Source organism: Ascaphus truei, chromosome 2 (assembly GCF_040206685.1).
Source record: "Ascaphus truei isolate aAscTru1 chromosome 2, aAscTru1.hap1, whole genome shotgun sequence".
Lineage (NCBI taxonomy): Eukaryota > Metazoa > Chordata > Amphibia > Anura > Ascaphidae > Ascaphus > Ascaphus truei.
The window spans coordinates 444,397,408-444,414,185 of record NC_134484.1 but is presented as its reverse complement, the minus strand read 5'-3'; the positions used below and the strand labels follow the sequence as shown (position 1 = coordinate 444,414,185).

Below are 16,778 nucleotides of genomic sequence, written 5' to 3'. Positions count from 1 at the left end.
GCCTGCCTCCTGCACCCTTCCCCTGCCTGCCTCCTGCACCCTTCCCCTGCCTGCCTCCTGCACCCTTCCCCTGCCTGCCTCTTCCACCCTTCCCCTGCCTGCCTCCTGCACCCTTCCCCTGCCTGCCTCTTCCACCCTTCCCCTGCCTGCCTCCTGCACCCTTCCCCTGCCTGCACCCTTCCCCTGCCTGCCTCCAGCACCCTTCCCCTGCCTGCCTCCAGCACCCTTCCCCTGCCTGCCTCCTGCACCCTTCCCCTGCCTGCCTCCTGCACCCTTCCCCTGCCTGCCTCCTGCACCCTTCCCCTGCCTGCCTCCTGCACCCTTCCCCTGCCTCTCCCAGCTTCCCTGCTCCAGTCGCTGAGTGGCTGCGCGTCTCCCTGCCTGGGAGTCCTGTAGATAGAGCGCTCTCTCTCTCCCCCCCACCCCCCCCCCCCCCCCCCTTGCCGGAGCGCTCGGCCTTCTCCCACCCGTCGGGGACAAATGTCATTCAGAGCCCGGCTAGCGCCAGCGCCGTCTCCAGACACATCACAGGAGAGACACCCCGAGCCACGCGCGTGGTCTCTGTTTACCACATGTCACTGGGCTGAATCTGAATAATAAGGGTGTTGACTCCAAGCCTTCCCATTCAGAAAAAAAAACAAAAAGGACGAGGAAGAGGCAAGCAGCAGCAGCAGCCTGGAAACACATCCCCCACGGCAGCCACGGGAGTGGGAGCTCGGCAAAGTCCTCAAAGCAAATGGATTGAGCAGAGCAGAGGCAGCATTGCGCCAGCGGGGTGAAGAAGAAGAAGAAGAAGAAGAAGAAGAAGCCAACAACAAGGAGCAAAGATGAAGGAGAAGGCGATGATTAAAACGGCCAAGATGCAAGGGAACGTGATGGTGAGTGGCCGCCTGGGGGCTGGGACCCGGGGGTGCGGTGGGCTGGTCACTGGGCGCACTGCCGGTTAGCCCCGGCGCGCTGTGCCAGGCAGCACCTGCACAAGAGAACAGAGACTTCTTGTTAAGTTCCTGCGCTGGACAGCGCTGGGAAACCGCTGCCAGGGACGCAGGGCGGGGGGCGTGTTACTCACGCTGCCGCGGGTGTGAGGCTCGTTGTGTCACATTTGTATAGTGTGTTATTTTTTTTAATGTGTTGATGGGTTTGTTTGTTTGTTTTTTTTGGGGTGGTGGGGGGGGGGGGGGGTAAGGCTACTTCCCCTTTCCCCCTCCTTCCCCAGAGAGGTGTGTGACAGGTACTGCAGTGCGTTGCAGGCACCTCCAGTGCGCAAAGGGCTGGAAGCAATGTTAGTGTTAGGTGGAATTGTTATTAGTGACACAAAAGAGATTGCTTTAGCATGGATGGTTTTGATTTCGTGCAGCATTTTTTAAAAATACTCTTCTAGCAGTGATTGGGTTAAAGCACAGCGTAACACGAATGCCCACCTGAAGGGCTCATTATAGTTGTTGTTATATTTAGTGAAGTTGTATGGACCCCCCCCCCCCCCACATCAGCTCCAGCATTGATAATGTTAAAGGGGGGTGATGTTAGACACATGAAGACTTATGATTGCGTGCATTGTACAGTGTTGGTCAAAACTTTTTGAACGATTTACTTATTTTGCTTCCTCACCTAAAATAGAATAGCCCCTTCTTGTGATTGTATTGGGCTGGCTGGAGCATTCCTGTATACGGCCCTGGAAGGGTTAGCACCACCTCTGGTTAGAACTGTTGGAAAATGCCTGTGATTTGTACTTCACTTCAAAGCTGCCATCAAACTAATCTGTCTGCTGTCATAAATTATGCAAAATGTCAAATATATATATATATGTAACATCGCGGAAGAAGAGATCAGTGTATCTCGAAAGCTCGCACAAATAAAAGCATTTCGTTAGCCACAGAACGGTATCATCTATTTATTTTTTGAATATATATATATATATATATATATATATATATATATATATATATATATATATATATGTGCTATTTGCATATTATTTGTCATTTTAATTGCAGATTTATTCTGGTTGGTGAATCCCACTGATTCTATGCGATAAACTGCCCAAGTTCGAAACTATAGTGCTCTGCTTGCTTTCTACTTGTACAATCAGGTTGTCATTTAATGACCATCCTTAAAATGTTTGTATTAGGCCTTAGAAATGCTGGTTGCCCTTTTCTACAAGGAGGCATTTTATGTTCCTTTGTAATGTTAACTTCTGGAGTCTCAGCCTGGAGACATGGCATCTTTTTCTTGACCTGGTTGAATTTTCTAGCAGTAACTTATACTGTACATTGGCCTGACTTTTAGTGATCACTGATAGTTGTAAAATAAAATCTGTACCTCTCCCACGCCACAAATACAGCATGCAATGTCAAAGAAAAAGTGTTTATTGAAAGTAAAAAATGACATAAAACTACTATTGCATTTATTCAGTGGCATGTCACCTATTTATCCCATTGTGTGAGCAAACTGGTGTTATTGTAAAAAAAAAAAAAAAAAAAAACAATGCCTGCTAAAAATGCAAAATAGGAATATGCTATTGTATATTTTAGGCAACCTAATTATATTGTCATCATTACTTTGTAAAGGTACAAATTTGAAACAGATGGATAAAGAACTTGACTCTGGACAACAGTTGTATCTCATTTCTTTTGTGTTATTCGTTGTTAATATATTTGGTGCTTATTTAGACTGGATACTCAGAAACATTGCATTGCTTTAACTGCAATCCCTTATTTTCTGTGCTAATCACTGAATGGAAAATACATTGACACAGTGAAATCATATTGGATGATGATAAGTCCTTTCTAGCTTGAGTGACTAGCAAAATATGTCATGATCTTCTGGCAGTACAGTGGTTAAAAAGAATGAAACCAAGAATCACATTTTGTTTCTCCTCTTTTGATGTAATCCGTTAGAAATGTGACCCTGACAAGTTATTTGTATTGGGTCAAAATAACAGTATTTGATGTCAGTAACATTTTTTCGCTGGTTTCATTTGTCTTTTGTTATCTCGTCTAGTTCTTATGAGAGAGAACATATTGTATATGTAAAATTCAGTATCTTTTTTTGATTTGAGGATCAAATTAGAATCAGTTATCCTGTTTTCAGCAATTTCCAATCTACTGCAACTTCTGTGTCACTGATTGAAAAAGTCTACTGGGACTTATATACAGAATAAAATGCAATTTGTATTGACACACACATTTACTGCTGTATCTTTAAACAATATTTTTTAGCAGCTGCCAACACACTTAAGAGAGCTGATTTCCCGTTGGAATTTCAGTGGTGTATCCTCATTGCGGGCGTATTACCTCATGGCTTCAATCTTGTATTTTATTTTTCTATGTATAAACGCAATTTTGGGGTTGAGGCTCATTTCCAGTATATTCAGTACCAGGTGATTTGAACACACAAAACTGAGGCACTCAGTAGATTATCTCTGCTACTTTTGTAGAATTAGAATGATTTCTCCCTCAACTGCTGTTCATTAAGTGTTTAAGGAGCCTATTGCACATGCCTATCTGGAACACATGGTTTAGAATTGTGCCTATTACAACATACCCAACTTTATAGGAGTTTAATGTTATTTAACTTGCCATTTGTCATTGCTCGTGTGTGGTACTTCAATGCTTTGGCATGTAAACGCGTCTGTTCTGCGTTGACAGTGGTATATTTAACGATTGATACCATTTCATAAAATAAAGCCTCATATAACCCAAAGCCCATCAAAACACCTTCAGGTTTATAAAGTGTACCAGCAATTTCTGTTAACAGTTTACATGAATATGTTCCAGTTTCATAACCTGTAAAACTTTTGATGATAGCCTTTTCATTGCCAACTATTGCAATATTCAGGCTAAAACCGAGGTCTTATGTTAGACCAATGTAAACATATTTAAGTGTTCACCAAACTTGTACCATTTTTTATTTTGATCCTAACTATAATGGACCCTTGTCAATGTGCAGTGAAATTGCCTTCACTTTGCTTGGGAAGGTTTTACCTCCAGTTGACTGAACATTTATGTCTTCAATGTAGATGGATTTTATTCGACAATGGCTAAACAAATGTTGCAAACTAGCTATTGATATTTTATATAAATGTTTCAAACTCTCACGTTAACAAACTGGTGCAAAAGAACAAAATAATGCACATTGAAAGTAATAGGGTTTTCATAAATGGCCTACAAAATTCCCTTTAATAGTAAACATAAATTAGTTATATTAGTTTCATTAAATCCATCAGCAGTATTTAAGTCTTTTAGGTCTTTCTGAAGGACTTTTATACCCACGGTATGTAATAAATCAATAGAATTCACCGTAATGTTGCCATCATTTTAATTCATTATGGTTCTCTCCATTCCTGAGGTGCCTCATAGGAGTGATTACATTATGAAAATGCACACATTTAATTCAAATGATTAAAAGAACACGCGAGTGATACATTGTAGAGAAAATATTCCACAATGCACTCTCCTGCATTAATGAGGACGTTTCTGGTCTGGTATAGATTTTAGCTGAGTTCTTTTGTATAGTAATCGAAACTTCTTAGAGCAGTATGAATTAAACCTATTGCTGCGCTTGGTCCTCGAAAAGGCGTCAAGTGCGCCACTGCAATCACAAACCGTGCAAAATGATTTCACCTGATCTCATTTTAAAAGTAATGGCAAATACTAATTAAAAGTCTTAAAAAAAAAAAAAAAAAAAAGAACCCACAAAGACAAATAATCTGTTTTTTAATTACTAAAATATACTGCTGTTTCATTAGTTCTGTGTAACTTATTGGCCAATTGTATTGCAATGATATAGCGAAATCTACCTCAGGTTAATTATGAAAAATCCCTTTGTTAATATACGGTAGTATACATTTGAATGCTCTGTGTGCTGTTTTTGGTTATCGAGATGAAACAAAAATAATAGCAACATCAATTTATATTGCTTGATAAACTTGTATGTCTTTCTCTTATACAAGCTGTTCTTTTAAATTGACTGTAAACCTGTAAAAATGACCTATTTCGTGTCTCAGCATTATTTATTATTTTATTTGTGTGAAATGCCGCCGAGCATGAGGAGAGGCCACCAATAAAACAGTTTTTATACCAGTGCCCAATTTGTTCTGATTTCTTACTACAGCTATATATGTTTACTTGATTGACCACCTTCCCCCCCCAAGGCAAAAGCCTATACTCATTAAAGGCCAATTTCACTAAGTGGAGCTAAGCCTTAAGACACCTTGTGACCAGTGTCGGACTGGGCCATCCACAGTGGAATCAGATGAAAGATTCCTCCACCCCACCCCTTCCTCCATTGTGCCAGGCAGAGCAATGGTCTTCTGATACTCCCAGCCCTGTGGACAGCCCAGTTTCTGAGACATGTGCATTGTTTTTTTGTAAAAGAATATATAACATGGCCATAGGGTCATGTAGTAGAAACTAGTGATATCATTGGCTGGCAGAGGGAGGCAGAACCCTTGCTCCCGTCCTCCAAGACAACTATTCTTGTCCAGGAGATTTGTTAAAAAATTTTTTAACCAGAAGGTCCTCAGTGTTGGGGACATCTTTGTTCTGTTCTGGGAGGCGCCAGGATCAAACAAAGTTACTAAAGAATGGTTCCTGGGGGGATCTCTGCTTTAAAAATTGGTGTTGGTTCATATCTATGTGAGGAAAGAATTATGCAGCATTTCCAAAGTTGACTCACTGACACACACTGGCTGACACACAGCATACTTACACACACAGCACACTGACCTCATTGGGAGCAGGGGTAGACAAAGTCCTGGAACTCTTCACCTCCCTCCCTCAGTCCTCGTACACCTTTGCCTCGCTCCCCCACCCACCCTCTCGCACGCCTCGCTTGACGGCGCAGTGGTGACTTGACCTGTCAGTCACCGCCGCAGCCGGACACAGCACGCCCGATCCTGCATTGATGTTGCACTAGTGAAGCAGGATCGGACGCACTGTTACCAGACAGACAGTCAGCGCTGTGCCACAACACTGGCGCCAGGAGGTACATTTTAGGCACCCGGGCTTTTTCCCATCCTTGTAAAGCAATTTGAAAAAATTGTCAATGGATGCCATATGGCAATCTCAATAGGACTGAATCTTTAAGGCACTGTGCCAGCAGAGGGATTAAATATGCAACCATGAGCATTTTCTTTCATTATTTTGATTGAAAATAATCTATGTCAATGCGAGATCATGGGTCAAATTCAAATGTGATACAGGTGTAGAATGCACATATTATCACACAAGAAGGATTCTACATTTCTCTGATAGATGATATCTGCATGTTAAAGATTGCAAGCTTTTCAAGTCGATAAAAAATATGGCGTGAAAGATAATATATAATAAAGGTTTCTCTGGTACCCTTTGAAGTCATTGGATGTGTTGCTTTGTTTACTCCATGTTATCTTAATTGCTGTACATTGGAATAGGTGTTATATCATTTTCCATACATTTGAAACATATTTGATATTGTACATATATCTCAAAACATATAATTAATTTCATTGTAACATTCTATGCAAATGTATTATCGTGTAAGAATAGATATCACTATCTCAATGTTAAGGGTTTTAGAAGTTAGGGTAGGAGGTCCATTTAAAGCTGCAGTTCAGGCAATATCCTGCATGTGTGTTTTTTTTTTCATAAATCAGTTCTGTAGTAAGAAAAAAGACTTTTAGCATTTTCTGTTTTTAAAAAAACAACTTTGAAAGACCAATTTTCTTGTATTCTATTTTAACAACCATTTACTAAGGCACTGCCCGTTCATGTCCTGTCACAAGGCCTGGCACACACCTTTGTGAGCCCTGCCCTCCCTCTTGCACATGTCAGTGCAGGAGTGCTCATGAATATTCCTGAGCTTCCACTGAGTGACAGAAACAGAGGAAATACATTCCCCATATTTAAAGATGTCGCCAAACTTTGCCGATCAATAGACAGAGAACGAATTGACCAGCAGCTATGCAGTTCTTTAGGTAAGTAGAGATTGTCCACATGAAACTATTGAAGTAAAAAAAAAAACCTATAATTTTTTTTTTTTAAAAACCTGAATTGCAACTTTAAGGGGTTTTAGGGTAAGGGATTATGGTAGAGGGTTGTATGGTAGGGGATTTGGGTAGGGGTTTTTAGAGTAAGATTTTAAGGCAGGGGTATTAGGGTAAGGGATTAGGGTAGGAGTTTTAGAGTAAGGGATTAGGTTACGGTGTTTTAGGGTAAGGGATATGGGGGGGGGGGCGTTTAGGGTATGGGTTAAGGGTATGGGGTTTTAGATTAAGCATTTACGGTACGGGGTTTTAGATTAAGCGTTTATGGTAGGGTGTTTTAGGGTAAGGGATTAGGACAGGGGGTTTTAGGGTACGGGTTAAGGGTATGGGGTTTTAGATTAAGTGTTTACGGTAGGGGGTTTTATGGTAAGGGATTAGGGTAGGGGAATTTAGGGTATGAGGTTTTAGGGTAAAGCACTCACCTTAAGCCTAGGACATAGTGAGTTTGTCCGGGCTGAGGCTCAGGGAAAGCGGTGCTTTCCCTCGCCTTACACAGCGTGCCGTCAGGGGGCGGGCGCGGCCCAGTGATGTCACGGAGCTGGTTCGCCCTCATTGGGCGAACCGCTCACGTGACCGGCCCTGCGCTCTGGCAAGCAGGAAAATCTTAAACCTCCGTCAGACACACGCTTCCCCAAGCGTGCTGACGCGTGCGCGAGCCCCTGCTAAAGCCGCTCTCATTGCGACTGCAGGGGCTCAGTACCGAGCAGCGGCACGGGTCAGGGCATAAGCGCTGACCATGCCCAAGGCCTTAGTGGCAAAGTGGCCTGCTACTTCAGCTTCTGGCTGCGCATCGGCACCATTTGGTGTCGGCGAAACTGCCGTGACCAAATGTCTTATACCGGCAACATCACTGGTTGAGGCATCATAATTAGGGGAGATTGCTGCTCTCCAAATAAAATAGACCACAAGATGTTTAGCCTGAATATGGTGTGATCCAGGACAAAAAAACCTGTGCTGAATGGGGAACTACCTGGTCATGTCAAAGACAAAATACAGGCAGCATAGGTTAATTGTAATGCACATCTGTGTTTGAAGGATATATATGTGTGTGTGTGTGTATATATATATATATATATATATATATATATATATATATATATATATATATATATATATATATATATACATGTATATATGTATGTGGAAAACACTTTTATCCATTAGAACAAACAGGATATCAAACAAAATGCGCTACGTTTCGGACCAGACGAGGAGCTTGATAAAGGGCCGTATGGTTCAAAATGTTGCTCATTATGTTTGATATCCTGATTGTTCTGATGGATCCAACTGTTTTCTACTTTTTATTGAGGAGTGCAGTGGAATTTTTTCGCTTTTTATTATTCTTGGGATGAGTTGATGACCCTGGTCCCTCATCGTGCATCCAGCTGAGCTAAGTCATATTTCTCTCCATTTGTATTTTTTGAGTGCCACAGTCAAATTAGTTTTTGTGTACAATATATATTACAATATAGTAATGTAGTATAATATATGTATATACACACAATATACAAAATATATATAATATATATGGCACTGAGTGCTCATTTGCATGTCATTTCCCAGAATCCCTTGCTGCAGTGGAAGTGCTGTATGCTGGGTGATAATGGTGAAAGGTGGGGTTGCAGAGCTGCCTAAGACATGCAGATGAGCATACAGTTGTATTTGCATATATATATATATATATATATAGAAAACAGCAAACATACAACATTGAAATCCAAATAAGCCTGGTGCTAATCCCATAAATAACGTAGAGAGTACGTTACTATCCAGCAGAACAGCAAAGAGAGGCAGCACTCAGAGGTAAGTATGCAAAAATTGTACACCCCAGGAAAACGATCCCTCTGTGGGATCGAAACGTCAGATTTTTGTGGCTGTTATAATGGGTGTAACTTTTCCTCCAAAAGCCATGTCCCCGATGGCTGGGGCGCTGCGGGGACAAGAGCCATCCCTCAATGGGGTCGTGCCCGCCTCAGAAGGTCGGACAGTTTTTCCTGCAGACAGGAAAACTGTGAGCAAGACTAGGCCACGCCCCCCAGCGGTTCAGCCAAAGAGGGCGAACCTGCCGGTTGATGTCATGGCCGCACCCACATCACTCCCCCGTCACCCCTCCCCCCCCGTCTTTCCCCCTGCAGCTCACTGCAGACCGGGGAACTTGGCCTGGCAGGAGCGCGTGCAGCGCAGACAGCGTGTGCCTGGGATTGGAGCTGGATATCTTCGGTTGCCGCACTAATCTAAATCATCCTTACACAAGACATTTTAGCATAATAAACTGTTTGTTATGCTAAAATGTCTTGTGTAAGACTTTATTAGAATAGTGCGGAATCCAAAGATATCCAGCTCCATATGTGTATGTATGTATGTATGTATGTGTGTGTGTGTGTATGTATATGTGTGTGTGTGTGTATGTGTGTATCTGTTTTGGCTCCATGACAATTTAAGCCTGTGCGATTTATGAAGAAAAATAAACATAATTGGTTTCCCTTGAATGGAACATACAGTATGAATGGAAATTAAATTTTTTTTTATTTGAGCTTCATCTATATGGCTTATAACTCTAAGGGACTTATTTAAAGAAGTGTGATTCCGCACTGTCGAATGTTATTAAATAAGCATTCATTACATTTGTGGGAGAACCCCATCAAATAGCTGTTTTATCTAATGACTATTATAATATTTAGTGACGGTCACAGGCTTTTAAATGAATGGAAAATATTTAGGGGTGTCCACCTGTAAAGTTTCCCGACAGGTGTTTATGATTTTTTATTTGTCACGTACAGCACACCCTTTGAGCAAGTGACCTGTATATGGGGGAAGGGTTAATACACACAGCTATCTCGCTGAGTCACTTTTCTCCACGCATGGACCCTCAAATGAACAATATCTGCCCTCAATCCTTCCCAATACACCATCTGTCACAAACAGCACACTTGTGAGCACGTGACTTATATACAGTATGCAACCAGGGTTAATACACAGAGCTACATACTGTAGCTCTCTCACCTTTCTCCTTCGAAAGGTACTTTCAAATGATTTTTTTTTGAATGATAAAAACAGGCACTAACTTTACATTTCCAAAGTCTTGCAGTGTTTGAGGGCGAACGTAACATTTCCTAAACATAAAGGGAATTGCATTGAAATGATATTTCTGGGCATATAAAGTGAGAGTTACTGTATGTGTCTCTGATGCAAAGCCATTCTTCTTGTTCGCAAGTTACATTCTGTACTGTGGGACTTTATACTTCTCACAGATGTTTGTATATTTAAAGACAAGTGCGTGTAAATTGGCCTATGACATTGACAACAATGTGTTATATGATTTGGGAATAAATAACAGAGCACACTAGTCCAAACTTGTCATTTCCAACATCGCAGTATTCTTACATGCGCTCTGAAAAGTAATACACATAACTTTACATACAGTACTTTAGATATGACTAGCTGAGAGACCCGGCGTTGTCGGGGAGTACAATTTCCCACTCCCCCTGTCTGTTTCTCCACTCCCCCTCTCTGTTTGTGTCCCCCCCCCTGCGTAGCTCCGTTCCCCCCCTCCCCCTACAGTGTTCTACACACACAAACACACACACACACACACACACACGGTCCCCCACACACACTGTCCCCCCACACACACTGTCGTCCCCCCACACACACTGCCCCCCCCCACACACTATCTGTCCCCACACACACACACACACACTGCCCCCCCCACACACACACTGCCCCCCCACACACACACTGCCCCCCCACACACACACTGTCCCCCCCACACACACACTGTCCATCCCCCCACACACGCACTGTGTCCCCCCTCCCACACACACACAAAGCCCCCTCCCCTGTATTCTTCCGCGAGGAGCGGCGGGTGGGAGTGAAGTGACCGGAGGGAGGGGGGTTGGTGTGGGCGAGGTGAGGACGGCCCCGCTCCTCGGCGGGTGGGAGTGAAGTGACCGGAGGGAGGGGGGTTTGTGGGGGAGAGGTGAGGACGGCGTCGCTCCTCGGCGGGTTGGAGTGAAGTGACCAGAGGGAGGGGGGTTGGTAGGGGAGAGGTGAGGACGGCGCCGCTCCTCGGCGGGTGGGAGTGAAGTGACCGGAGGGAGGGGGTGTTGGTGGGGGAGAGGTGAGGACGGCGCCGCTACTCGGCGGGTGGGAGTGAAGTGACCGGAGGGAGGGGGGTTGGTGGGGGAGAGGTGAGGACGGCGCCGAGGAGCGGCGGGTGGGAGTGAAGTGACCGGAGGGTGGGGGGTTGGTGGTGGGGGAGAGGTGAGGCCTGCGCGGTAGTGGCGTGACCGGAGGGTGGGGGGTTGGTGGTGGGTAGAGGTGAGGCCTGCGGGGTAGTGGCGTGACCGGAGGGTGGGGGGTTGGTGGTGGGGGAGAGGTGAGGCCTGCGCCGAGGAGCGGCGGGTGGGAGTGGGGGATGAGGAGTGTGAGCAGTGAGGGTTAGGTGCTGTGAAGCGTTCCCAAAGCTCAGTGAGGGCTGGGAGAGTGTGGCAGTGGTGTCGGTGTGTTGGCCGCAGGCCAATGAGAGGCGTGGCGGGCGGGCCAAGGGAGCCATCTCATTGGCCTGAGGCAGTGGTGTCGGTGTGTTGGCCGCAGGCCAATGAGAGGTGTGCGGGGGCGGGCGGGCCAAGGGAGCCTTCTCATTGGCCTGAGGCAGAGTGACGGGCCTGAGGTGACACAGGGAGACACAGGACAGACAGACACACATACAACGGTTTGAGAAATATATATATAAATATTAAATATTTACACTGGCATGTATGTAGTTATGAATCTAAAAAGTAATGTAGAAATATGGCAAGGCTTAAAAATAAAACACTAAAAACGTAAAATGTTATAATTGCAGGTATATGTTCTTGTAAATATTTTCCTTCAAATTAAGCAAGCAGTGTATTAAAACGAGTACTTTTTCAATTAAAGTGCCAGGTCCATCCTTAATTATTGATGTTCTCCCAGAACTAAAACAAATCCATCAGAATATTCTTGCAATACAATTTTCCTTACGAATTAAATCACTTAAGATTGCCAACGTTTATTTAGTTGGAACTCTGTTGAAAAATTACAATGAAGACCTACAGCAAAAATTGCCATGTTTTTCTTCAGTTTTGTAATGTTGTACAATAACCCGCCGCAAATCGAGATCACGTAATCGCGGCATCACTTAATCCGGAAAACGGAAGATGACGAGTCCTCTTTTTTTCCCCATTTCCTTGAGTTTCGGAGCACAGAACACGGTCTTTCCTGGTAAACGAGCACAAAAAGGACATGACGTACCCACTACCTCATTGGGCACCAGGAGTGCCAGACCCCTATCCGTAGTGGCTACATCCTGGGGAGAAAACCAAAGGGTCAATTGTGTTTTGTCCACATTATTTGAAAGCAACAATTTTTACATTTTGATTTTTTTTTTATAGAGATCAAACCCGGGGCTTCCTCCAGAGCTGAGCCATACTATTTTTTTAACTCCGGGATCCCTGGTTCCCGAGATACTTACTTATGGTTTTAGTTGACGGATTACTTCATGACGCCTGCAACCATCCAATAGGAAGCCACAGCATCATTTGGTGGCCATTTTGATTTCTCAAATTGGAGATGAGACAATGGCAACTTAAAACGATAAGTATTTCGGAAACCAGTGAGTTCCCAGAGCTAAAAAAAAAAAAATGTGCTTCAGCTCCAGAGGACCAGTGGCTCCAATTCTCAAACCAAAATCAATTTGAAAAAAGGAATGCCTATGCGGGATTGCTGCTTTAATATATACTGCACGTTGCTTCTTGAAGTACTTGTTTTTCTGTGTTGTTATGAAATACAGTGATGGCTCAGCACGAATTACAATATCAATTGCAATATCAGGTATTTCTTAAACTAGTTTAGTTTATGGGCAGTTCATATTGTTTTGTAGCTCATTGGTGACACATTGTAACATAATTTTGATACATTTTTGGCCTGTTTAATCTCTTAGGGCTTGTAAAAATCTACATAATCACATTGTTGAAATTTCCAATGCCGACTTGTTACAACGTGCTGCTTTTCCTCAGCGCGCCTAATTGTTTTGATCTGACATTCATTTTATCAGTAAGTGTTTTTGTCTCAGAATACACTTCTTCCACAAACTCAGTTGTCTTCTGCAGGTTCATTTTCCTATTGTTTTCTTGGTGGCCTCCATGATTTCACTAGTATAATTAAAACACCCTAGCAGTAAACAAGGGACAATAGCCTTTTCCTTTTAGATGAATATATCGCTAATTTACAATTGAATTAACCTGACTATATTATATTATTATTACCGTATATATACAACAGATCAAGGCATTATCACTTATTTTTACATTAGGCTATACAGTGTAGTGTATAATCTTTTTATTGGGAATCTTACAAACTTGTACATGACATTCATTTACATCATTACATAAGGCTATATTCGTCTTTGTCTGTACATTTAAATCTGTTTATTTGTGTTCTTCTGGTCATTGTTACAAGTTCCATTTTTTTTTTTAGCTTTATTAACATAACATTTTAATTGTCTATTGTCAACCGCTAATAGGAAATACTATGTCTCGTCCTCAACACCAAGATAAATGATATCACACAGGCTGCGTGATATGTCGTCCATTCCTGAGTACTGTCAGTGTGTCTATACTAGCGGTCACTGAGACACTCATACATTGCTCACATGTTTTTACGTTCTGCATTTTTAAACTTTTTAACATCACATAATATAACTTCTTGATTAAATTCTCATTGCATTGCATTTTGACAACCGCTGATATCCCTGTCCATGCCCCCTCCCCACCCACCAAACAAGTCACTGGTCTTTTAGGCTGTGTGGTGTTCTGTTCTCTACCTAAATACCGTCCGTCTCAGAGCTACTCTCATTTTAGGCTTTATCGTGTGCCAGTGTTTGTCTGTTCTTGTGTCCCTCTTCGTGCTTGTATGGTGAACCCATCTGTGGTTTTGATTGAAGGTTCTGAGTTAGGTGACGTGCTCTACTCGTGTTTCTTTTGCCTTGTCTGTGTTAGCGCTTGATTATCTGCTCTTAGGGTTGCTAGGTGAATTCTGCAAAAATACTGGACACAATGGTGAAAGGTGCAGCACACTCGAGACACACACCCACAAGCCAACCCATTCTCGCCTATCTCCACTCCACGTTGTTTCCTCCTCTCCTTGGCCTCACCCCCAGGCTCCTGACACCACTTCTGATTAGCTGCTGCTGGGTAAAGAAGCCAATCAGGATAGAGGAAGCTGCCCAGCCCGTTAGCAACAGCCCGGCTCGCAGAAATCCCGCACTCCCACCCCCTACTTATTGAGGGATTCCTAGCTAGCGCGCATGTTGGCAAACCATGTTGTGTATTGGAAATTTTCTTGGATTCTTTATTTAGTCTCCCAAGACTGTGTGGCAATGAATCTCTCCCAAATGTGGAAAAATGACCCTGCTCTTATCTGTTGTTGCTTCCACCCAGTCCAGTGTAAATAGGCTTAACATTTTTCCTTTCCATTATTTTAATGAGGGGAGTGAGGGTAAAAGTATGTATCCATTGCTGCAGGATCGTTTTTCTCACGGCCACAGCAATGATTTTTTTTAAAGTTTTTTATTTTCACTTTTGCCTGCTCTTCCGTTTCAATATCTTGGTCTGTGTGGTTAGAGATGGCATATTCTGGACTTCTAGGTATGTCTATGTCTAGTTGTGTGATTGCAGGGCAGTTCCACAGGCAGTGTCAAAGATCCACCCCTAGGGCCGCACAATTTGTACAATTGCTGTCGGGGGAAAGTTTTGCTTTGAGTCTAAATTTTTGGAGTAGTGTATGTTCTATGTATACTGTATATATATATTGTGGATGGGATAAGTTTGAGCGACTTTTCATATTGTCCCATAATAATATCCATGTTTAAGTATGGGCAGTCTGCTCGCCAAGTTCTTATTCCCGGTGTGTTGCTATCAAATTGCTGTGTTTTCCTCAAACACTGGTATATGATTGAGATTTCCAATATCTTGCCATACGGAGGAAAACGTCGAGCGGATTGTCTTTTTCCTCTGTTGGTAGGTTATTGATTATACAGAATAAAGAGTCAGTCAGCACCACTAGTGTATCAATGTACAGGAACGTATTAATGGTGAACGCAAGTATGAGGATCTGCCTGAATTCTCGCAAAGTATAAAATAGAAAAAGTACCCGCAGCACTCAACAACTATCACACAGTATGATGTTAAAAAAATGCTCTAATTTAATCAAGAGAAAGCATGCCAAAATATATGCAAAGTACAGGGTACTGCAAACAGACAATCCCCCAATAAATACTCCCACATGGAAAAGTACCCAAGGAAACTGGGCGAGAGAACATTGGGTAACAGGGAACACACATCCATAATGAGTAACACATACAGCTGCAGCGGCCATTATTCAAACAAATCACGGGTTGTGTACATCGGAATACCGATGTCATGACGCAGGATGTCTTCCAACCTTACCGCCTTAAGACGCGAGTGCGGCGAGTGCAGAAAATGGCATTTTAGAGTTCTGTTTTTTAAACACCTTAAATTGAAACAGTAGCACAGTACTGTATACATTGCAATTCATTCATTTCATTGCACACAAAGAAACAGAATTCATGAAATTCAACAAAGCATTCACGATAAGCGCGGGTGCCTGGAGTACAGCAGAGCACACAAAATCGCCGTGATTTGTTTGAATACATGCCGCTGCAGCTGTATATAACAAAAAAGGCAAAAACATGCTACACAACACTAAAGGTATACAGAATCAAAGGTACAAATATGGGAAAACAATAGCCAGGGATAAGGTGGGCTACGTCGGGCATTTGGCCCTTCTTCAGGCCTGTTCCCACACAAACTAGGTACTTCCCTTCAAAGGGGAGTATGTCCTGTAGCTCAACTGCAAAGAGAAAATATTTAGTTTCAAGTGAGTTATGCAGAAAGGTCCAACAGCCGTCAGCTTCCATCTACACAGTCTCCATACATTCCCCAGACATCAAGCAGACGGGTGACGCAACGCAGTGTAGCTGGAGGCGTGCGGGTGCTGGACCTTTCTGCATCTCCCACTGCATTGCCCCCCTAATCTCTGGACATTGTTTTCCCATATTTTTATCTTTTGGTTCTGTATACCTTTAGTGTTGTGTAACATGTTTTTGCCTTTTTTGTTATATATATGTGTTGCTCAGTATGGATGTGTGTTCCCTGTTCCCCAATGTTCTCTCTCCCAGTTTCTTGAGTACTTTTCCATGCGGGAGTATTTATTGGGGGGCTTGTCTGTTTGCAGTACCCTGTACTTTGCATATATTTTGGCATGCTTTCTCTTTATTAAATTAGAGCATTTTTGACATCAAACTGTGTGACAGATGTTCATATGAGTGCTGCAGGCACTTTTTCTATTAGGTTATTGATTATTTCTAGTGTGTAGTGTCTGGCCTGGAAGTATGCAGCAAATAAATGCAAGTTTGGTAGTCCATATTTTTCTTTTAGTTCTTGAAATGACTATATTGTGTGATCTAGCTTATGTAAGAGCTGTCCTATGCTAAGGATTCCCCTCTCCTCCCAGATTGTGAATGGGTACTTCACCCTCCCTTCTTGAAACTGCTGAGAGTGTCAGGTGCATGGATTTGTCTCTTTATAGGTGCAGTGCTTTGCAAGCTCTTAACCATGCTCAGTACTGTATGTGCTGAACAATAGCGAGTTCTCTTTTATGTTTACTGGGTCCTCTTTGGATGACATATGTAATAAGTCTGCTAGATTTATGT

At 42.9% G+C, this 16,778-nt stretch overlaps 1 protein-coding gene across 1 annotated transcript in view; it reads left to right on the top strand.

Annotated features, from left to right (window-relative positions):
• Positions 1-449: 449 nt before the first annotated feature.
• DPP6 (dipeptidyl peptidase like 6) overlaps positions 450-16,778 on the top strand; it is a 1,044,825-nt gene continuing 1,028,496 nt past the window's right edge. Inside the window, exon 1 of the mRNA XM_075587874.1 lies at positions 450-878. Within this exon, the coding sequence (XP_075443989.1) occupies positions 828-878 (51 nt within the window). The 5' untranslated portion in view covers positions 450-827. The remainder of the gene's footprint in view (positions 879-16,778) is intronic.